The sequence below is a fragment of the Oreochromis aureus genome, linkage group 3 (assembly GCF_013358895.1).
Source record: "Oreochromis aureus strain Israel breed Guangdong linkage group 3, ZZ_aureus, whole genome shotgun sequence".
Taxonomy (NCBI): domain Eukaryota; kingdom Metazoa; phylum Chordata; class Actinopteri; order Cichliformes; family Cichlidae; genus Oreochromis; species Oreochromis aureus.
In genome coordinates this window covers 55,121,874-55,145,774 of record NC_052944.1, presented here as the reverse complement: position 1 = coordinate 55,145,774, position 23,901 = coordinate 55,121,874, and the positions used below count along the sequence as shown (strand labels likewise).

At 38.1% G+C, this 23,901-nt stretch overlaps 1 protein-coding gene and 2 long non-coding RNA genes across 3 annotated transcripts; 1 reads left to right on the top strand and 2 right to left on the bottom strand.

The window, feature by feature from the left end:
* Positions 1 to 382: 382 nt before the first annotated feature.
* LOC120437813 lies at positions 383 to 3,480 on the bottom strand. Its single transcript, XR_005611419.1, has 4 exons — positions 3,399 to 3,480; positions 2,206 to 2,271; positions 1,097 to 1,179; positions 383 to 771 (listed from the first exon to the last, which is right to left on the bottom strand). It is a non-coding gene; the product is annotated as an uncharacterized LOC120437813 (long non-coding RNA).
* Positions 3,481 to 4,416: 936 nt separating this feature from the next.
* Positions 4,417 to 5,123, bottom strand: LOC120437889. The gene is made up of 3 exons (XR_005611479.1): positions 4,916 to 5,123; positions 4,667 to 4,711; positions 4,417 to 4,494 (listed from the first exon to the last, which is right to left on the bottom strand). It is a non-coding gene; the product is annotated as an uncharacterized LOC120437889 (long non-coding RNA).
* An 8,650-nt stretch (positions 5,124 to 13,773) lies between these two features.
* Positions 13,774 to 22,418, top strand: LOC116312824 (butyrophilin subfamily 3 member A2-like). Its single transcript, XM_039607927.1, has 6 exons — positions 13,774 to 13,839; positions 18,395 to 18,482; positions 18,671 to 19,009; positions 19,662 to 19,940; positions 20,031 to 20,150; positions 20,514 to 22,418. Exons 2-6 carry the CDS (start codon positions 18,404 to 18,406, stop codon positions 21,032 to 21,034), a joined length of 1,338 nt encoding a protein of 445 aa, XP_039463861.1. The 5' UTR covers positions 13,774 to 13,839; positions 18,395 to 18,403; the 3' UTR covers positions 21,035 to 22,418.
* Positions 22,419 to 23,901: the final 1,483 nt, after the last annotated feature.

The following is a 23,901-nucleotide window of genomic DNA, read 5'->3' as shown; positions in this document are numbered from 1 at the left end:
CCTTATTCAAAAACATTCTCATGTAACACTGTGTAAAACTGGTTCATTGCATTGGGAGAGGAAATTCTGATGAAATAATTCATATTAGTGACCCTATTTAGCCTCTCGAAATGTAACCTACTGTAACCTATTAGGCCAAGGCCACATGAGTTGAGCACTTCCTCCCTAACTCAGCTCCTGATTTCTGCTTTTCACACAGTATGACCAAACATAAAGTAGAAATTCAGCTTTATTGAAGAGAAATTCCAGCATGAAATAAGAAACCACTTATGTTGTCTGGGTAACAGACCACACTTAAAGTCAGTTAAAGTGACGCTCAGTATCAAACTTGGCAATTATATTTCATTACTGACCACAAACTCATTGCGTCTGTTTTGGAAAAAAGTAATGTGATACTTTGACATTAGCGGTTGACCAAAGTGGGTGTCTTTGAAAGCTGCAGCAGCTCTTTTATTGTAACAGCATTCATACATGTGTAAAAACAGAAAGAAGATCAAATGCATTGGTTAAAGTTCAACTTCTAAATAAGAGGCAGGTGTCTGTGCTTGGTTCAGTCTATATATGTATTTATAACCACGCGGGAATGGCAACTAGCTGTATCTGACGGAAAAAAGAAAACCTATAACAGTTTATAGACACGTACACCAAACCCAGATGACAATGTACAACATGATTAATAACAAAAACAATGCGTGATAAAACTGGGTTACTTATTTGTTTTCATTCTCACATAGATGTGATTATGTCTTTAGACAGCTTTCTCTCTGCAACCTGTAAGACACACAAAATAAGTGTAGACATTTTTTTTAAAGAATAGAAAATGAAATTACTATAATGGTGCGTAGAGCACACAAGTGTTCACCTCTTAGAGCAGTTCTCAAAGGAGCATGTTAGATAAAAAAAAGTTTTCTTATTCTATGTAGTGAAATTAGCATTTTTACATATGCAAATCCAGGAGTGAGTGATACATATTACAAAGTATACATATGCCATGTATGACGTTGTCTAATTTACCAATCCCAAACTTATAGATCTCTATTATCCATCGCAGATTGTGTGAATGCAGCTCATGAGGCATCCCTGTCCCCAGTCTTACCTACTGTATTACAGAATAGAAGGGATCCACTGCGATGGGTTGGCAAGGACTTCCTGAGGACATCTCTCTGCTGGTTCCTGCTTCTGCTTCGTCAACAGATTAAAAAATTAGTTGGTAGGCAAAAGTTTTTACATAATAAAAAACACATATTTCTTTTAGATCAAATTACTGTTTCCGATATCTCAGTGCCATCATGGAAATCCCTTTAAATCACAATGAGTCTTACCCTGTGGTTGAGTGTCACTGAGGCCTAAGCTGTAGTAAAAAGGTCTAGACTGTGATGCAGCTTTGTCTTGTGATGGAGAGGGACAGTGGGAGTGAGGGGAATAATAATCACATCAATATTAGTGATGATATCTGTGTCTGTTATTCAATTAATTCATGATGATTGATTTAATTCATAGTTGGAAAATTAAATCAGTGTCATTCCTACATCGGCCCAGTATGTAAAGTGTGCTAACAGAACTTTTCAACTGAATTTCTGCTGTTTGACCTGATTTGACCACAAGAATGTCAGCTGCTCTTAACAGCTTCTTGTTGTTTTCCTACTTTTGTACTAAAAAAGTTATTACACTTTACAGTTCTGAGAAAATCTAGTTGTACTAGATTTACTACTTTATACAACATATACTCTATCCCACAAAAATGTTAAATATATTTTTGAATTGTATTTCATTCATTTATTCTCTAATTTTTGACCTCTATGTTATAATCCAGAGTAGAATGCTTTGTGAGACAATTAATGTTATTCACTGATGTCAATATTATGGTTCAGGTGTTCAGTTACTTTCAAAATGGGAATTAATTGGGTTTAATTTAAAGTTTATATTGGAACTGAATGCATGTATGAATTCCACATGTCCTGTTTGATTTTGATCTATATAAGATACAGTACATGTCTAAAAGATGAGCTAAAATTGTATTGTATGTGGTTTTAATGTGAGGTGTACATTTTGGAAGCTCAAATGATCACTTGCATCTATACATTTATAACTATCACACAGACGTCTAACAGGCAAAGAAAGATACAGACAACAACACACAAGAAAACAAAGGGAATCCTTTTCCTTACTAAAGTAATTTTGTGCTACTTTTTCTCAGTAAAATACCTTCAGTCTTTCTGTTTTTTCTTACAACAGCATACGTTGCTATGTCTGTATTCACTGCACTGGCATCTATGGAGATGAAAAAACGAATTAAAAAAGAGAAACAAGTTAAACAGGCACAGACAGTTAATCAGCTTAAACCATTTAGCTTATAACATTCACTTTTATTTAAAAGCTTTGAATAATAAAATCTGACGACAGAGAAGCTGACAGAGAATTATTTTTTAGGTATTATAATAATAATAGTAATAATAATATTTATGTAATTTTCTTTACCTCTCTTCCAGTAATCTTTCCCAAAGTGATACAGTCCCACTATCAGTACTTTGGCCACAAGAATATCAGCACCTCTTAACAAATTGTTGCTTTTTAACTAAGATATTGCACTTTACACATCTGATCTATTTGTATTAGATTTATTTTACAATAAATACTCTATACGCCAAGATCATCACATATTTTTTGAAAGTATTTTATCTATTTTCATATTTTTGACCTCTCCATCATGTATTTCTTTATTTTATGGGTTTGTCAAATGGTAAAATTCTTGCTTGTACTCTGCATTTTTTTTCTTTATTCAATAGAACACTTTGTGAGTCAATTAATGCTACTCACTGAATATTACTGTTAAAAAAGAAAGTAATTGGGTTAAATTTAAAAGTTAAATGGAATGTATGTCTGATGTTGTACTTCATGCCACATGTAACTACACATGTGGCATTTTGAGCTCTATGAGATACAGTATGTGTCTAAAAGTTATATTCTATGTGGATTTCATTTGAGGCATAAGTTTTAGAAACTCAAACTCATCTTTACATTTATAAATAATACATATACATCTCACAAAGCTACAGACAACACCATATAAGAAAACAACAGCAATCCTTTTTACAGAAGTAATTTTGTGCTTCTGTTGGTCAGTAAAATACCTCCCATCTCTCTTACAGCAGCATATGTTACTCTGCCTGCATCCACTGTGCCCGTCTCTATGACGATTAAAGAAATAAATGAAAAAAAAAACACATTTTTTTGTTTTTCATTTTCTATACACACGGGTAGGCGTATAGACAATTCCTTAAGTCAATTAGCTTATAATGTTCACTTTTATTTAAAAAAAACTTTGTATAAGAAAATCAGATAATGTATCTGGCTGACAGACCAATTTACCATTTAAAAATAATAATATTTTTTATTACCTCTCTTCCAGTAACCTTTGCCAAAGTGATACAGTCCCACTGCCACCAACAGAGCACTGACTAAAATGGTGGCAATGATCCAAGGTGTGGCAGCAGAGGAGGAATGGCTCCCTTCTTTGTCTGGATTAATCGTGTAATTTAAATTTTGAGAGTCTGAATGATGGTTAGAAAAGACAGGAAGATTTAAATGAGACGAGGATGGTAAACCATCAACTATTAATTTTAGCTTCTTCATAATGACATTAAAAATCTTGCCAATCAACTTAAAAGCCTCTAAAACACCATGGAAAGTTTGATGTGTCTGTTTTAGTTATTTAAATCTGCAACTTATGTTTGGAAATAATTTTAGAATTTTGGAATTCTTAATACACTGGAAATTATTTCAAAAGGTATTTCAAAGATACTAGTGCAAACAGATTTACCAGCTTTGCATAAAGAGTATCAGCTGTTATTCATATCATAATTATGTATAAATCTTATCTTAAAACATCTCAGTGTCTCACCTGTGACTTTCAGCCAGCTCTCTGGTGATTCTCCAGCTCCTGAGATGCTACACTTGTAAAGTCCTTCATCTGACTTGGAAACTCTCTGGATGGTCATGTTTCCTGTGGAGCTTCTATGGATCTGACTTCCATATCTGTAGAAATCAGCTTTGAAGTTGGAGGAAGGAATTTTGTTCCTGCAGCTCAGAGTCACAGTTTCTTCCATTAACACAGGAACAGCAGGACTCTCCAGGATCACAGGACCAGCTAAATGACATGCATTTGATTTTATAAACATGACATTTAATTCAATTAAAACTAATTTTATAAAATGTTTGTTTCTTCAAATATACCAGTGACAGAGAGGCTTATAATGTTACTTCTTCTCCCTCCTTCAGTCTCATACCAGTACTCTCCACTGTTGTCTGCATAAACAATTTGAATGGAGCAGGATGATCCTGTTGGTGTCCTCTTGTTAGTTTTACTACATGATTCTACTTTCCCTTTGAATTTATGCACAACTTCACAATAATCGACTCCTTCACAATAAAATGTCACTGATTCATATTCAAAGAACTGCAATCTGTTTGGAACAACACGCAGAGAAACTGCATCTGAAAAAAGGAAAATGAAAGAGTCAGTGCATACTGCACTTAAACAGTGAACAAAGAAAACGGTAAATAAAACAATAAAAAATATCTCTCACAAAAAAAATTCCCCTAAATTGCTTGCTCATTCAAAATGAGAATTAATGTAGATATAAACGAGCAAACAGCTGGTACTCACTGACTTTCTGATCCTGTACACTCAGCAGTATCATGATGCTCATCACTAAAGAGAGACAAAACAGGTACAGAATTACTAAAACACACACTGTATAATTACAAAATATACTGCACATACATACACAGTCCACAAAAATACAATAGCCTACTTTTCCAACCTAAAACATAAAACAAAATAAAACTGTGATATTTTTAATCAGAATAAGAAACCTAAATAGTATAATAATGTAAAAATAGAGAAAGTACTCACACAGTCTGATGCAGAGAGCTCTGATCTCCATGTCATCTAGATTTATGCTGAGGACTGAAGTGTAACACCAGTGAGCAGGGGTGTTTCTTTGCTACTAAAAGTATTTTATTATTTAAAAAAAATTAGGAGTTAATGCAATAACCTAGTCTTACAAAAACTGTTTCTAAAGAAGCCGAGTTACTTTTGTGTCAAGTCAAGTCAAGCCTCACTGTTTCAGTTCACTAGTGGGCGGAACAACAAACCAGTTCAAACTAATGCTGCTGCAGCTCGTAGACTGGTTCATGTTTCCTGTGCTCAGTTTGGTGAACGCTGCTGAGATATTTTGATCATTTGAAACCTCTTCTATTTTCAGTCACAGGACAGTAAATATTACTATAGATAGAGTAACGCCATTCTGTAATTCAAACATTCATTTTTAAATTGATCTGCCCATCAATTTAATTCAGATATACTTAAAAAAATGACAGGGATAAAATCTGTTATTGTGTAATAATTACCATTTCTGCTTACAATTTGTTGCTCTGATGGCAATACACAGTAAAAACATTGCGTACAACTGCACAGGTTAATGTGCAAGAGAAAAATAAAAATGAGTTTCCCCATGAGGACCATAGCCAATATTTCTAGATATGTTGGATGGGTTTAGAGGACAGACATTTTGTCTATACCCGGCAATTGCAGGACACTGTTGGGTTTATCTAAGTACAAACCCTGCTGGAACAATTTAGACAACCAACTGCAGCAGCAAAACAAGACACAAGACCGAGCTCTTTGCGTGAACTCGCGTGAGGGAGGCTGACCAAGGTCAAGCGCTGTTCCTTCCACTTGAACCCCATCACTCTTGGCCGGGCTCCCGGTAGCGCTCCTTTTATTGAGATTACGTGAATATGCATAGTTCCATTAACACATGACATCTTAAATAGGCATGTGTGTGAACAGAGTATATGCCTGTCTGTGTGTGTGTGCGGGTGTGTGTGTATGTATATGGGTGTGTGTGTGTGTGTAGGTCAAAATATGACCCTGTGAAATCTGCTTAGCCAGGCCTAATGATATTTCACTGTATTGTCTGCAAATGAATACAACTCCGAAGATAGCTGGCACCAGGAGTCTCCTTTGCAGCAGCCCAACTAAACAAAAGACTGTTGTACCTGAACAGATATAGAGTGTGTGTTCCGCCATACCATATATCACCAAACAAGTTTCGACCTTCCCACGAACTTCAGATGTATATGAGGTATGCCAGAAGACCATAGGGAGTAAACGTCCATCCCATCTCATCTCATCGCACAGAGCACACAAAGAATCTTAGCAGACCTAAATAAGGATGAGACATTTTATCAACATACAAATGATTATATATCTCTAAGCATAAATGATTATATGTTTCTAAGTACAAATGACAATCTTAAATTATCACTCTCACAGACGCAGCTGCAATGGATGGTTTATTTTATTATTTTTTTCTTTGAATTTTGCAAAGGTTGCTACGATATCTGCCTTTTGCAACAGGGGGTGCTATAGCACCTTTACGTCACTATGCCTTGCTCTGACGTGTCATTGAAAGGGTACTCTACAGGAAACCTTTGAAACATCACAAGATTTTAACAAACTCTATAGCTTAGTTTTTATATGGAAATAGAGACAATGCTCCTAGAGTCTGATGCAGAAAGCTTAATAACCTCAATAGTCTCAACAGCCTCTTCCTGTGTAGGTTTATCCTGGTCCTGAAATTGAGATAAACAACTATACTGACACATCAGTCCAGAAGGCTGACATCCGGGGCTTCTCAGAATATCTGGAGCATGCCAGCGTCATCAGATTCAAACTACTAAGAAAGAACAAAGAGACCTTCATTTGGTCTTTTTAGATCTTGCCAACGCTTTTGGGTCAGTTCCGCACAAGACCTTGTGGATGGCCTTCAACTATTTCAGGGTACCAAACCACATCACAGGACTGGTCAAGACCTACTTTCAGGACTTACAGTTTTGTGTGACAGCTAAGAACACCACCACAGCCTGGCAGCACCTGGGAATTGGAGTTGGTCATGCAGGCATCTCGGTGGGTAGTGGGAGGTGAGAGACTCAAGAGTGGCCTTCGTTTTCCTCCCATTAGAGCCTACATGGATGACATGACCATCATTACAACAACCAAACCATGTACTAGGCGATTGCTACAGAAGCTCCAGGAAACCATTGCATGGGCAAGAATGGAGTTTAAGCCAAGTAAATCTCACAGCATCTCCATTATAAAAGGAAAACTGACAGCCGAGCAATTCTATATCAGTGGAGAACCAATTCCAACAGTATTACAGAAGCCCATAAAGAGCCTGGGACGGTGGTATAATGCAGACCTCAATGACACGAGGCGACAAGAACAACTAAGGCAGAACTTGGCTAATGACCTCAAGCGGATTAACAACACTGCACTCCCAGGGAAACTGAAGCTCTGGTGCTTCCAGTTTGGGTTATTACCCAGACTACTGTGGCCGTTGACAATGTATGAGGTCTCACTCAGTCATGCCAATTGACTAGAGAGGCTAGTGAGCTCCTACGATAAGAAGTGGCTCAGACTTCCCAAATGCCTCAGCAGCATAGCACTCTATAGCAACGGGATACTGGCATTGCCTATCCCTAGCCTGGTTGAGGAGTTTAAATGTGCAAAAGTGAGGCTTGAGATGTCACTCACAGATTCCCGGGACCCATAGTGAGAGGCACTGCTCCCACCCTAGCAACGGGGAGGAAGTGGACCCCAGCCACATCTGTGCTACATGCCAAATCTGCTCTTCGGCATCGTGACGTGGTGAGTCACGTCCAACAGGGCAGAGGAGGATTTGGTCTTGGAACAGTAACACCTCGGTGGCAACAGGCATCTGTAAATGAACGTCGAAAAATGGTAGTGGAGGAGGTGCGACGACAGGAGGAAACAGCCAGACATGCTAGAGCTGTAGCGCTGGCAAAGCAGGGTCGCTGGATGAATTGGGAGAGTGTGGAAAAGAGGAAAGTCTCATGGAACTCTCACTGAATATTTGTACACGTTTGTGTTCTGCAATTTTGACATGGTATACTACAGATTTGACAGAATACAAATGCAAGAAAAAATATTCACAACTACTTTTAAAGAGGATTAGTTTAACAGACTGGGAATATTGAATAGTAACATTTATGAATAAGAAATAAGTATGATTAAATGATAAGAAATACACTTGATGGTGGAATGAAATGTATCAGTACAATTAAATCATAAGTAGCATGTGTCTCAATAAATACATCACAGTTTATATACTGCATTCTTTACAAACATTAATGAGAATGATCCATCAACTTTCCCACTTACCCACTCTACTCGATCCACAACACCTGGTATTGTCAGGCAGTCCCACATCCAAGTACTAACCAGGCCTGACCCTCCTGACCCAAGATCAGGCATGCTCAGGATATTTTGGCCATAAGTCCATATTAACAGCTTCCTGTTTCTATTTGTGCTATTTTTTCATATTTGCCTTTTTACTGTACCATAAGATAAGATAACTCTTTACTGTCATTCCACAGTCATACTTAGTACAATACCACAACAAATTTGGAAACTGTCCCACATTGGCACTAAACACAACTAAACAAAACACAACACATCACTGTAGACTTTAAAGTGGATTTTTTAAAAGTGCAAAAAAGGTACAATTTAATACAATTTGTTCAGCTATTAGCATTGATAAGGGCTATTTCCCTGTTGGAAAAGCTGTCTTTGAGTGTGCTTGTCCAAGACCTCAGCAACCTGAATCTCCTGCCAGACAGTTGTTGCGTGCACACCAGTCTGACAGCCTGTGAACCTCAGTTCTGTATGGTATCTCATCACCCCCAGGGACGAGCCTGGGTGGGTACTGACACAGTCGTGTGTGTACAGCGTGTACAGTAAGGGACTTAGTACACAGCCTTGTGGAAAGCTGGTATTAAGGCTGAAGGATAAGGAAAGATGAGGACCCACTCTAACTCTCTGTACAAGGTCAGAGAAAATGTCTCTGGTCCAGCAGCAGTTGGTAAAAGGAAGTCTGATATCTAGCAGTTTTACTATGAGTTTGTCCGGGAGTATCATATTAAAAGCTGAGCTAAGTACACCAAGAGTAACCTAGCGTAACGCCCCTGTTGTTCCACGTGGGAGATAGTGCTGTGGACCATTGTTACAATGGCGTCTTCAGTTGATCTGTTAGCTCTGTATGTGAACTTAGAGCAACTGGTCAGTAGTCGTTGAGGCTGCCAATGTTGGTCCATCTAGGCAGTGGGACAATTTTGGCCTTCTTCAGGCATGGCAGGATGCAGGACTAGGACAATGAAACTTTGAAGATCTTAGTGAAGACCCCAGCCAGCAGGTCTGCACATTCTTTTAGGACCCTCCCAGTCACCCCATCTGGAATGGCGGCCTTCCTGGGATTCACTGCCCTCAGTGTGCACCTCACCTCATATTCTGGTCAACGTGGTATTGCAAGGTTGTAGTTGGTTAGGTGCTGAAGTGATCTCCAATATTCCTCTTGTGCACTGCCTTGGCATCTCTGATACCTCTTTTCAGATCAGATCTGGCTGCACTGTAATACATATCGTTACCAGATCTGAAATCAGCGTCATGTTGCTTTCAGATCTGGACCTCTTTAGTCATCCAAGATCTCTGATTAGAATACACCCAGAGAAGTCTGTCCACAGTGAAACTGTAGACACAGAAGTTGATGTATGAGAGCACTGAAGTTGTGTGCTCTTCGAGGTCCTGGTGATCAAACACACTCCAGTCTGTGTTTTCAAAACAGTCCTGCAGCTGATGTGATGCATCTTGTGGCAAGGTTTTTACAGTCATTATGGCTGGTGGGGGGCATTCCTGCTGACAGGAGTCTATGCAGGGATCAGCGGCATGGACATGTGGCCTGACAAACCTAGTTGTGGTAGAGGGGTTGCTCTGTAGCCTTTTTGGATGTAGTTCTAGGCTTTATTAAGTGTGTTTTTCTCCCTTCGGTTTTCCCCCTTGTTGTAAATCTTGACAATACTGACCTTAGGTAAGCATGGTTAAAGTCCCCAGCTATGATGTGCACTGCGTCAGGATAGGAGTTCAGCTGACTGCTTATTGCCTTGTGCAGCTCTTCCATAGCTGAGTTAGCATTAGCATCGGGTAGTACATATACAGCCGGGGTCCCTGCAGGTTTTAGATGTGTCCTTGATCCAACACAGCTGATTTAAATGAATAAATTAACTTCTCAACATGTCTTGAAGTTCTTCAGAGGCCTGGTAATGAACTAATCATGTGATTCAGGTGTGTTGACCCAGGGTGAGATCTAAAACCTGCAGAGATACCGGCCCTCGTGGACTGAGATTGGGGACCCCTGATATACAGCCATTACCATGACGACAGTAAACTTGTGAGGTTTGTAGATGGGTCTGCATTTCACAGTCAAATTGATATAGATGCATAAACCCCCTCCTTTGTCTTTGGCCATTCCCGTCATAATGGTGGACCATATGACATGCTAACTCAATAGACAAGTCCAGAATTGATGGCTGCAGCCAAGTCTCCATAAGCAGTATAATGCTGCTGTCCCGTACACACTTGCTGACTGCAGTCTGCAATATCAGTTTGTTGATTTTGTTTTTGTTTATGGATTCAACATTGGAGAAGAAAATACTCAAAACCTGTGACTTAAACCTGTGGTTGCTTAGCCATGGTAGCGGGCCCGCCCTACAGCCTTTTAAAATCAGACAACAGAAGCCAAAGTTATGGTCCCTCAGGATTAAATGGCCGCGGCTATTTTCTAAAAGTGTGTTTTCTAAAAGGCAGAAAGATCCAATGTACCTGAGTGTGTGGGTAATTCTTCAAAAAATATATAAAAAAAAAACCCCAACCATTTTAGGCATGTATATAAAGGTCAATCACTTCTGCTGTTCGATACCTAAGAAATTTAAACTGACATTTTGTGTCAAAATGCTCCAAATGGCAACATCCCTGCCAGTGAGCTTATTAAAAGTTCTATCACCTTTTACTATTTCACTTCAGCAGCATCAATCATTATATAATGTCCATATGTTGGTTTCTGGTTTTCTGGAGTTTATTGTCTACTGAAGCATATTTTCAAAGTGGTTTTATGCAATAAAATCCAAAAATAAATTAGAAGAGGTTAAAATATACTTACTTTTTCTATGTTCCAGCCTCAGCAACATTGTCACAGAAACATCTGCTGTAATATTTACATCTCTGAAGAAATCTCACAAGTTTTAGCTTTATTTTGACACCAAGATTATTTACATGGAGTTTGTTAAGGCAGACAAATACTCTGTTCTTTTTGGGTGTGTCATTTCCAAGCAGGAAGCTCAGTTTAACTGTGGAAGATATTTGAAAGATTAACATGTGAAAAATAAAATAAAAATGCTGCTTTTTCTGAATCAGTTTCCATGAAATATTTCTATTTATGGTGCAAAGTACAAGGATTTTGGAATAAATCATGGAATGAATAAAGATAATTAGTTTTCCATATATATACAGTACATACATGGGTGTGTACAGTGAAGAGTATAAACAGCACGCTGTGGTTCAGCAGCAGGTGTGGTGGATGTTTTAAATACAGACGGTTTGGCCTGGGGGAAGAAACCGTACATGTCTGCTTGTTTTGGCTTTTTTGGCCAGAGGTTAGCAGCTGTTACAGTGTTCAGGGGGTGATGGGCCTGCAGAGAGCTGCACATATCAGGCTGGTTGTTGGTGAGTTCTTCCAGGAAATGTTTCACATCCAACTCACTGTTGATGATGTCACAGTGAGTCGTTTGAGCGTTGACTTTAAATAATTATTTTACATTATGTCATTATTTTTCTTTGAACTTTTTTAGGGAAATTATTATTTGATATGTCATGTAGTATTTTTATCTTTCTCTGTTAATTAAAAACATTTTTTTCACAGTCAAACGTTGCTAAAACTGTGGCGACAACAACAGCGCTGTGATCCAGACCTCTGCAAACAGCAGTTTTGAATGGAAAAGAATGAAATTCGAGGTGAAAATATTCTTTGTAAAGATCATTACACACAGTGATGTGACATATGAACCAATATGTGTGCCCTATTTTCAAATAAGTTGCAGCTTTGTAGCAAATGTAAATAAAAACAGTCATTTACAAATCACATACTCATTTCATTCACAGCAGAACATACAAAGCACCAAGTGTTTAAATTAAGACCTTTTACTATTTATTGAAAAAAAATAATATTGAAAAAATATTATTTTTACTGGCAGCAGGTCAGTAACATGAAATGCAAAGAGCATCTCAGAGAGGCAGAGCTTCACCTGTCAGCAAAAACCTGTTTCTACTAATCGTGGAACAACTTCAGAGTAAAAGTGCAAAGACTTTAAGTTCTCCTTCAGTAATGTTTCCTTTGTGGCATTTTCTTATTTTTAGGTGGAGGAGGACTGATCACTGCTCCTGCTGCTACAGTGTGGTTCTTCATCCTGCTGATCCTGGGTGGAGCAGGTGGATACTGACTTAGACAGAGGTCAGTCTCTATCAAAGCACTTTCATCAAATATTATTGTTTCTGTTGTTCCGTCTCTGGTTTGAAGTTTCTTAAACTTGTGATATTCAGTTGTTTTTTTTTTGTTTTTTTTTTTTTTGTCTGTCCCATTTGGTTCTTTAGCTCTCAGAATTGTTGTCTGAAGACCAACAAGGATACCAAATGGATTTATTTTGCCAAATGGATCATCATGGCATTGCCGTATTGGTCCATTTGATCAAACTTTGTTGTTATTATTTATTTTATTTTCAGTTGTTACAGACGGGACAGACATTGTATTTTGTTTTTAAAGAAAGTGACTCCTGCTCACACACCAGTGTAGAGACCTTGATGAAGAGAGCCTCAACATGTGGAAAGCAACAGCTGGATACAAAGAGTCAGAAGGAGAGATCCTGGAAGCTGCTGAAGAGAAAACCTGAACATTTCTTCTTCAGCAGAAGTTTGGATTTCAGCTTGAATCTCAACACCAGTCACTCATTAGAAGCTGTGAGCTGATGTCAGAGTTGGGAAATGAAGGAAGAAAACACAGAGCCTGATCTGATCACAAAGACCTCAGATGTTTGTCTTTTAAGGTCAGAAACTCTGCAGCCGACCTGGAGCTACAGGCTGGTTCACCTGAAGACCTCGGAGGCTGAACACACAGAGCGCCAGGTGTGCTGTGTCCTTTCAATGCAATACCAGAGCTGGACACTAGAGGTCACTGTTTGATTTAGTGACAAAACATTTAACACGCTGACACTGACTTGTTCCACACATGAGTGGGAGCCTCTGCTTCCAGCATACAAACATGTCAAAGAGTGTTTTAAAACTAATCTTATATACTTTACATAATTTTGAATCTAATTATTTTCTGTTTATGTGACTAAATGTGTAGCATACATGTGATTTTTAGTCAAATTCATATAACTTAATAATAAATATGAATTGAAAAAAAGGTTTTGATAAGAAAAAAATTTATTAAAAAACGTTCAGGAACATTGTACATGTACTGTTTTGTATTTAAATGGTTGTAACCTGTTAGTTTAAAGCACAAAACAGAGTCATGAAGCATGACAGCAGAATGAAGGCAGCAGAATTTGAAGCATGGATGAAATAAATTTTATGAATCAAATTTATAAATTTTATAAATTTTGAGCTCCTCTTTGATTTATACATGATCTGTACTGATCTGATGCAGTATGCAATCAAGGTTCAGCCGTCCCTGTTATCGTCATGCTCAGTGTTTACCTGATGATTAGAATAAGGAATCCTAGAAACTGATCAGACCGGAGTGTGTGGTTTGCAGTGACTCGTTAATCATTGTCTCAGTTTTTGTTTCCTGCTCGGCTCCACCGACTTGTTTCCCTTGACAGCGACAGTATGAATCACTCTGTCAGAGTCTGGGGTCTTTATCTGTGGTAAGTCTTTTTTTTATTTGTTTTTTTTGTTTTGTTTTTTCATTTGTTTTGAGTCAGAGAACAAACAAACAAGAACCTTATAACTAAACATTAAAAATGTGGTGAAAAACTGGGATTTTCTTCTACATGTTACTGAATAAACTGAATAAAGTCAGACTGTTGTTTCTCTCTCAAACTGTGAGCGCATACTAGATGATAAATGTCTGTCTCCCACAAAGCTCCGAATGTAGCAGCAAAGTGTGAGAAAAGCTGTATTATGTTTATAAAGAACTGTTGTTGGAGTCGTGCAGAGACCTGCACTTAAAGCAGGACTTTGTCTCATCGAGGTGACTTAAAGAAACTCTGAGCTTTAAGTTTTAGTTATGTGCATAAGTTACACTGCTATTGAGCAAGTTCATTTCAAAATAAAAGGTCATAGTCTAAGCTGATCTGTACTCCTTTTGATGGGTCACCTCCATCCTTGGCTGAGCCTTTGTGCTTTTCTTTAATGTATTTGCCAAATAGAGATAAAACACAGAGCTGACTGCAGCAGCAGGTTTCTCAGATATTCCTTCTGTCAGTGCCACAGACTGGTGCTGATTGGTTTGCTGTTTACAGAGTTTGGTGGAGTCAGCTCACGTCAATTGTTTTGGTTTCTCCTCTAAAAATGACTGCTTGATACAAACTCAGGAGCCCAGCTGTCTGAAACGACTGAACATAAAGCATGTTTCTTGAATTTATTGAGATTAAACTGAGTTTGTACCTGTCTGTGTTGAACTGGATCCAGCTACTCTTACTGGATTGTATGATGTCATCTCAACAAGAACAAATTAAGTTGCTGAATTTCAGGCAGATGCTACTAATTAGATCCTAATTTCATTTTTTTGAGTGTATTAAGGAGCCGTGTGACCACCAGGGAGCCCCAAGAGTGATTCAATGCATGTGTGTGCGAAACAATTTTTAGATCATCTGATTTATTAATGAGCACATTTATTATGCAAACTGCACCAACACTGAAGACTTTAACAACAAAAGATAAGCACAGCAGAATATATGTATAAATTTGGAACTGCAACTGATTTTACAGGGAAATAGTTCTTAGCAATTTTCTACTCTGACATTTTAGAGTGTGACACAAGTAAGGAGTGTTGGGCCAGATCATTAGGCTGTATGTTATTGTTGTACATGAGGGCCAATCTGAGTCACATGACTTGTTAATAAACCTTACTACCCCGTTGGGTAGGAAATAGATATTCTGGAGTCTGTCGTGAATAGGGATGGGTACCGGTGTCCGGTGCCATGATGGCACTGGTTCTGACATAAACGGTAGTAGCAGCGCACATTTCGGTGCTTTATTTCGGTGCTTTTTTTTGCTGAGCTGTGATACACTTTAGATTCTAGCCAATCATTTTACGTTTCCGAGGATAGTAGGCGGGGCCAGGTACATACGTTCTTTTAGAGCAGAGCTACAGATTAAAAATGCCCAAGGTGAAGCTGTCAAAAGTCTGGCTCTACTTTACAGCAAAATATGCAAACTCAGCAGCCTGCAACAAGTGCTTTTAAGTGATACTGTGATACTGTCAAAGGAGGTAACACCTCAAACACCTGGCGACGCATAGCGTTTTTTTTAAACCTGAGAAATGCGCCGTGTTTGATAGCTTGCTGCAAGACCTCACACCGTGCACATCTACTGCGGGTGTGGTGCCTGTTATCGGACCCGGAGTTAGCAACATCCCCCAAAAACCCGAAGAGTAGAGTCCTGGCCCCTAGCCCTGCCAGTGTAGCAGAAATGATGACGATGATGATGGCAGCAGCAGCCGTTCTTCTCTGCGTGAGTAGCTTAATGTTGTTAGTGTGTAATTCACGTTGAGTAGGCTAACCACGTCATTACATTAATGCATGTAAGATGAACTAGCAAACACCATCGTAGTTACATGCGGCTGTCTTCTTGTTTGATGGCAGATGCTCCCTTCACCCTGGCCAAAAAGGCTAAAATGACCAAATAAAAAGTGGAAAACAGTTAAACATGAGAGGTTTTTGGACAAAGTTTGTGTTTTTTCCATTGATTAAGCACTGCTTCCAGCCAAGAGTGAGACCATATATGCCCTATAGCTGCAGAAAAGGCTAACATTGTTATCTTTTTACAAAAAAACAGCTGAACATGAAAGGTTTTTGGACCAATTTTGTGTTCTCCATTCTTTAAGCACCGGTTTGAGCACCGTTTAAGCACCGGCACCATTTCAAAAGTACCGGTTTGGCACCGGTATCGGATAAAACCTAAACGATACCCATCCCTAGTTGTGAATGAGACCAGAATATAACAAGTGTGTCTCTCTATAAGTGAGGTTTATTAGAAAAGAAAAGAAAAACACTGCAGTGGAGAAAATGTTCAGGTCAAACACCAAAACAATTTTCTGAGGAAAAATTGTACCTTCCCAGAACACTCCCAAGCAAAGAACATTCCACAGCACATCATATATCTCTGTACCTTTAATCCAGCTCATCCTTGCCCCTCTCCCACTCTAAGAAAAGTTACGACCACCCATCACCTCCCTAAAAGCAGGATGTTCTGGAGATCTTCAAGTCTACAATGTACCCTCTGTGAGGTGTAATAAAACCCTAGGCCCACTTGTGATAAAATTCCACATGCATTTATATACAAAGAGGTGTCAGTAGTGATTTTGCTACTAAAGTAAGAAAGTGATGTTACTATTACCAATGTGATATGATTAAAATATGTGATCAATACATAAAATAAAGAAATTTCCAGTACAATGTTTTGTCTAGGTATATGCTTTCAATCTTACATGCAAATCAAACCACCAACCTTCAGATTAGCAGATGACCTCCTCCTCCAAATCTGCCAAAATGTCAACAATTCTGTTTTTCTGTCAATATGGGGTGCTGTGTGTACATTAATGAGGGAAAAAATGAACTTAAATGATTTTAGCAAATGGCTGCAATATAACATGAAACATTTAACCCCTAGATGCACACATGGGGTCAAAAATGACCCCACGGGTTGTTTTTCTTCAAAATCTTTAAGATGAAAAGTTGTAATATATTCATATTCCAGGTATTCCTCATAAAATATGTTTGTAACGTGAGGCCATTTGAATTTTTATTTATTTTTTCATTAATTTAAAAAAAATGCAGTTTTTTGTATCACTACCCCACTCTTCCACAAGTGGGGTCAAAAATGACCCCAAGCAGTTCTTATGGAATCTTCTATGAAACTTTCATTCTTAGCAACTCTGACTGACCCACTTACACTTCTGATGGATCAGGAATTAACTTTTACACAGTAACATCCATGATTTACAGTCAGGGCTGCACATAAGTGGTCCGCAGGTGCACATTCGGTGTCAAAATAAAAGTATTCCTAGAAATTCTGAGAATATGCGCTTCTTTTGCGGTGGAGGAACACCAAAGTAATTGCTTACGGAGCTTGCTTCTTCGACATCTTTAAAAGTTCTGAACAAATGTCTGTCCTCCTCCAGAGCGATCTAATGCACGCAAACGAGCGTTCCAACTAATGCGCACCTGCGGACCATTTTTGTGCAGCCCTGTTTATAGTTTCCTGTGCATTTCAAACATTGTACTTTCTGATGGGTTTTTTTAAATAATTAAAGTAGCATGGCCGCTGTGAGGCCAGCTAGGGTCCCTGTGGATCTTGCCCTACAAATGATCTCCCCCACTGAACAAGGCCAATGGATATTGAGTCTAACAGAATATTCTGAATTAGTCGGCCAGGGCTTGCACCTGGGTTTAGTACTGTTTAGTACTGTCTCCCCAATAGATGCATGGAAGATGTTCATGTCTGATAATTTAATAGAAGAGGTGCTGACATGCACAAACATGGAGGCACGAAGAGTAGCAACAGAAAGGGGAAAAGAGTGGAAAAATTTAATTAAACATAAGCTGCTGGCCTTCATTTGATTGACCATCCTTGCAGGAAGTGAGAAGTACTGGGATGTACCAGTCGGTGTGTTTTTTGGGAGTCCTCTGCAAAACCCATTTTACAAGGCCACTATTTTAATTCAAAGATTTGAAGATATTCGCCCATCTTGCACTTTGATGACAAGAGGACCAGAGCCTACCAACTGAAAACAAACCACATGGCAGCTTTCCGCTACATATGGGGCCTGTTCCTGGTCAACTGCAGGCAGAAATTCATCCTCAGTGATTGTGTTACAGAGGATGAACAACTTGTGCCTTTCAGAGGGAAGACCCAGCTTCTGCAGTATATGCCGAGCAAGCATACAAAAGTGATACAAGTGATACAAAAACTCCAATTTCTTAAAATTAATGAAAAAATAAATAAAAGTGCAAAGGGCCTCATGTCACAAACATGTTTTATGAGGAATACCTCAAATATGAGAATGTTACAACTCTTCGTTTTAAAGATTTTGAAGAACAACAACCGAGTTTATAGCAAAATGCATTGATTTTTTGGGGGGTCATTTTTGACCCCACTCGTGGAAGAGTACCTATTGGTAGGTTGTGCATCCAAGGGTTAAGGGAGTTTAACTTAACTTTCCATACTTACTGTATTTATATTATTTTTACTATGCAGAAATCGAGAATGAGTTCAATGAAGGACAAGCTTCTCTTGGTTTTGTATCATGATGTTATCCTTCTTCTTCTAACATGGCATTGTGGAGGTAAGTTGCACAGTAATATTAAACAATGAACATAACCTCAAAGTAGTGAGAGTTTGTGTGTATATGTGATGGGGGTGTTGCAAGACAACTGGAAGAAAGATATAAAGACAACACCACCTGGGAAACTACAGCCCAAGAAAAATTAACCCAATGAAGTGTAATTATTATTAATTATACTTTATCCACAGGTCAGTCTCAGATGATTGGTCCAACTCAGCCATTGATTGCAATGACAGGTGATGACATCATTTTACCATGCCAGCTAGAACCAGCTAGGGATGCTGTTGACTTGACTGTGGAATGGTCTAGACGTGACCTTAAACCTAGATTTGTCCACTTAAAGCGGGACGATGCAGAGCACATGACCCAGAATTCTTTATACTCAAAAAGAACATCCCTGTCTTTCAACAAACTGAAATGTGGTGACATTTCATTGAAACTCTCCAAAGTGCAAGTCTCTGATGCAGGAATGTATAACTGCCTTGTTCCTGAAATTGGTGCAGAAACTGGAATGGAGCTCGTTGTTGGTAAGTTGACGTCAATCCCATTTGCTCTTAAAAAAAAGAAAAACATTAAACGATGCGATATTGACAAATAACAGAAAGGTACCTGGAATGACAAGATGGATATTCTACTAGGAAGTGGATCATCTACAGGGGTATAGAAGTTGAATAAAATTTGGGAAAGACAGATTAGCTCTTACTTGAGCTAACATAGCTAACTGGATTGAGATTTGGACTGACCAGACGCATGGCATAGTTTATTGAGTTATCAAGAAGTGCATTTTACTAACAGGGGAGAGGTGTGGAAGATAGTCAGGGTATTTAGAATTAGAGACATTTCATAGGGCATTGAGGCCAATGAGAGGAACATTTGGGCAGCTGGGTAAAAGACAACAAAAGAAAAAAGCATTTGACCTGACCAGATGGACATTTAAATATGTAACAGGATTAAATTGAACAACCATGATGTATCTTTAAAAGAGCATAGTAGTATTTATAATTACAATTTAGGCCACTGTACTATTTCAACAAAAGCTTAAGTATATGGCGTGACCACAGGGTAATCGAAGGTAATCTGGAAGGAATTTGGACTAACATGAACCATTGAAATAATTCAAAAATGTTTTATTTCTGAACATTGCATTCCAAGTAACTTTTATCCTTATTTCCTCTGTAGGTTCTGTTTCTTCTGTAGTCATGGAGATATCCAAAGTCACAAATGAAATCTTCTTTAAATGCAAATCTAATGGCTGGTATCCAGAGCCTCAGGTGTTTTGGCTGAACAGTCAGGGAAACCAAATCACAGCTGAATCTACAAACAGTGCCAAAGGTTCTGATGGCCTCTATACCATCAGCAGTACTGTGACTGTGAACAAGAGACAGACCTACAGTTTCACCTGCAGAGTCCAACAGAAGAGCATCAACCAGACTGAAGAAGGACATATCCATGTATCAGGTAGAAAAAATGATATATGTTTGGGATCATAAGTTATTCACAATTTTTCTCAGTTACACACAATATATTCAGTGTGCTTTCTAATTTCAGCTGATTTCTTCCTGATCCAGTGTAATCCTGCTGTTCAGATTACTATCAACGTAGCTGTCTGCTTAATATTGATTGTTACAACAGTATTACTAATATGGAAACGTGGACAAAAGAAAACCAGTAAGTTCTAACTTTATCATACTTTTCTGACAACCACTAAATGTATCCCTGTTATTAGGGATTCCTATTATAGATCCCTATTATAGATTATGTTGGAACCAACATAATCTCTATTTTTTAAGTTAGTTAATTTAAAATGTTTCGTAAAAACAAAGGATTTATATCTACCTGATTTTTATTAGGTTTCATTAACACTGTTTCAGTGTGAATTATTTAACTTTTTTGTGATGTTGTTTATGGTTTCATTTTCCCCTGCAAATGTGAATTTTGGGGGGGCAATGTTTACTGTAGCAAGCAGGTATGTGTTTTAGCTTTCAGTGATATTACTTTTGAACATTATTTCCTGCATTTTTATTCACACAGAAATCAGGATACATGATGAGGATGAAAATGAACTACATCAAACAGAGATGGAGGAGAAATTACAGAGAGAATGTGAGGAAAAGAAAAGACTTGAAGATGAGTTGCAGAACAATGAGGAAGACTTAAAACACGTCAGACAAACCATTGAAAAACTGATGGAGCAGAGGACGTGTCTGAAGAACCAGAGAGAAAAACTCAACACACTGATTCAGGAGGATAAGACAGAGATGAAAGAGGCCGTGAAAAAAGAGAAAGAAACCCCATTACTTGACAAAGAGAAAAAAATGAATAGACGTGGAGATAAAAAAACTAACCTGGAAAAGAGAACAGAGGTACATGAAGAACTGTTAAAGATGACAGAAAAGCTAATGGAGGAAACAGAGAACATAATAATCCAAATGACAGAAAGGAAGGGAAAGCTGGAAAAAGACAAGGAACAAATTATTAAACACTTGAGAGAGAAACAAAGAAATGAAAGAGATTCAGAAGAAACTGTCAGAGAAACAAGTGAGAAGATATGAACAACTGTCCAAGAAGTCAGGATGAATTTTTCTTTAATATATTTCTTGCTAAAATCACACGTACAAACTGTCGTGTGGTGTTCAATTTACATTCCCAGTGTCTTTAGTGTCTCTCCTTTTTTTAATCAGTGAAGGACAGAGTAACACAACAAATAAAACATGGGTTATTTTTGTCAGTGCTGTCATTTTGCAATGTGATGCCTGATATTTCTATATTTTTTGCTTTAAATTTATACTATATACAGTTTAACAGGACATGTATTTTGAGTGAATTTTATCATAGATTTTTTTTTTCTTTAGAACAAAATAGAAGAGATTCAGAAGAAACTCACTTGATGAACATCCGTCTAAGAAGTCAGATGTTTAATTCACTTGAATTTTTTTTCTCTCTTTGTGTTTAATGAATATGCTAAAATACAGAGGGAGAACCAATTAACTTAATATGCACACAGAAACAAGGAAAAATTTCAAATGTCACGTAGAAAGAATCTAGTTGAACATGTTAATTCTATAAAAGCCAAGACAATAAAACATCCAGTATGTTGAACTGTAAACTGTAAACCTGTATTTTTTAAAAACAAACTCTAACTTCTAAACAATAGTGATTTATTAAGGTATACACAGCAAGTCCAAGAAGAAGAGGAAACAATTTACTATGTACCATAAACACTATTCTTAAGCAGCAGAGTTTCAAAAACATCATGTTCTGACTGTACTGAGTTGCATTTTGGTAAAACCTATATGGATTTTGTAAAGTGGACCGAATAGGAGAGACTACAACAATAATATTTTCCATTAGCTGACAGTAATGCTCTTGAAAGTGCTCATGTGTCAGTGTTACAAAAAAGATATTGATATTATTGTTTATTATTTAAGTTTAAGATTACTATTAATATTTTTACTGTTATAATTCTGAGGATTTAATCATCAAAACTGATCCATGATGAAAACACATCTGTGTGTAAGCATGTATTCCTATCTTTGTGGGGACCAAAATTTGGAAGTCAGCCATACTTGTTGGGACCGACAGCCCTTATGAGGACCAAAATCCCATTCCCACAAGTTTAAAGGCATTTGAGACTCAAAATGTGGTTTTAGTGACAGGGATAGAATTGTGTTTTGGTTAACTTTAAGGTAAGGGGCTAGGGAAGCTAGGGAAAGCATAATGCCTACTAGATGTCCCCAAAAGATATGGATACCCAACATATACGTATGTGTGTGTGTGTGTGTGTGTGTGTGTGTGTGTGTGTGAGTGTGTGTGTGAGAGAGAGAAACAGCCACAAAGCTATTTTGTTCTTTTTAAAGTTTAGTTATCCAAAACAATAAATGTGTCAGCAGGATCTGCTTTGAAATTAAACATAGAAGTGCCTGGTTATGATGCATGTAAGGGTGGGTGGGTGGTGGGTAGAGGCCAACAGCATCCCCTCTCTTACACCTGGCACATGGAAGTGTTGTGTGGCCCAAGAGGGAAGTAGTCTGTTCTTGTCCTGTTTGGTGGCTGATCCAAACAAATAGTGATGGACGAGCAGAGAACAGATGATTAGTGCAGAGTGGAAATGGATCAACAACTCCAGCTGAAACAGTTGTTGGTGTTTTATATGAAGTCTGAAAACACTCTCTGTCTGCTGTTTCACGTAGTGACCTACTCTAACGCTTTTTTCCAAAGATTTTCACCATGACATGAAAGCAGCTCCCAGTGACTCTCATATGCAGGAGTGTTTGAACATGTGTAGCAGGACTCCTTTGCTGTGTCTAAAATTCAGGGGAAGGATGCTCCGAAGGATCCTACCTACCTGCTCCACGTAGGTAGGATCCTTCGACGGCCGGGTAGGACGCAAGTGAGCGGCTATGAAATTGGACAGCCTTCCAGCCTTCGTTCAAGTCTGCCCTTACTTCCGCATTTTTCCGGTCATGAGCGCCACAGCTTGAAAACTTTAAAATGGACTCAGAAATGTTGCTCAGTTTTGTTGTACATTTTTAATTCTCGAGGAGCTAGAAAAAGTGACATGTTTTCTTTGATCTACATGCATTTAGGAATTACTAGTTTCATGGATAATATCAGTGACTTTTATATAACACAGTAAATGTGTACGAATGACCAGAAAAGACAAATCGCAGGTCTCAGTTGCAGCACCCCATCCATTTCTGATCTTGCTCCGGCAGATTCAGCAACACTGCCAGAGACTTCCTGTAATCTAATACAGTTGTTAAAGAAGCGGTGCAGGAACAGGTCGCTCATACTGTGTGAACAACTGTAAATATTGTTTTTCCTTCTTTAAATATTGTTGGTGTTTTAGAAATATTTTTGTTTAATTGTTATTGTTATTTACTTTGTAATCAAATAATTAAAATTGTTCAAAGTTAATGTTAAGTTCATACATGTTAAAATTAGAAAAAAACAATCTCCTGTATGGCCCACAATGGATCCTGGGATATGGTGGGACATGAAGGATACACCTGACCCATCCTTCAAATTTGGGAAAAACAAGGACACATTTGTCACCATATTTGGAGGACTTTTTGAATTTGGACAGCCTTCGTCTCGTTTCTGTGATGTCATTGCCTCCAAGTACGGCATTTGAATATATAGATAATATAAACCTTCCCCTGAATTTGGATACAGCCCTGGAGTAAGAGATGGCGTGAATGTCCTCCAGGCATGCAGGGGTCGCCAAAGAAACTATTTGCAAAAGATGTATACAGTGAATATTAAACTGTTTAAAAACTAATCTGATATACTTGACATAATTTTGAGTATAATTATTTTATATGTATGTGGATATAGTACATGTGTAGCATTTACTATATAATTCAATTGTTTCGTGGTGGCTATTGCAGAGCTTCCACAGATTCAGTAACATTAGCAA

Excerpts from the sequence above, each read along its gene's own strand:
- LOC116312824 (XM_039607927.1), top strand. The coding sequence starts at position 18,404 with ATGAGTTCAATGAAGGACAAGCTTCTCTTGGTTTTGTATCATGATGTT. Across the intron at positions 19,010-19,661 it reads TGGAATGGAGCTCGTTGTTG|GTTCTGTTTCTTCTGTAGTC; the intron begins GTAAGTTGACGT and ends TTTCCTCTGTAG. Across the intron at positions 19,941-20,030 it reads AGGACATATCCATGTATCAG|CTGATTTCTTCCTGATCCAG; the intron begins GTAGAAAAAATG and ends TTCTAATTTCAG.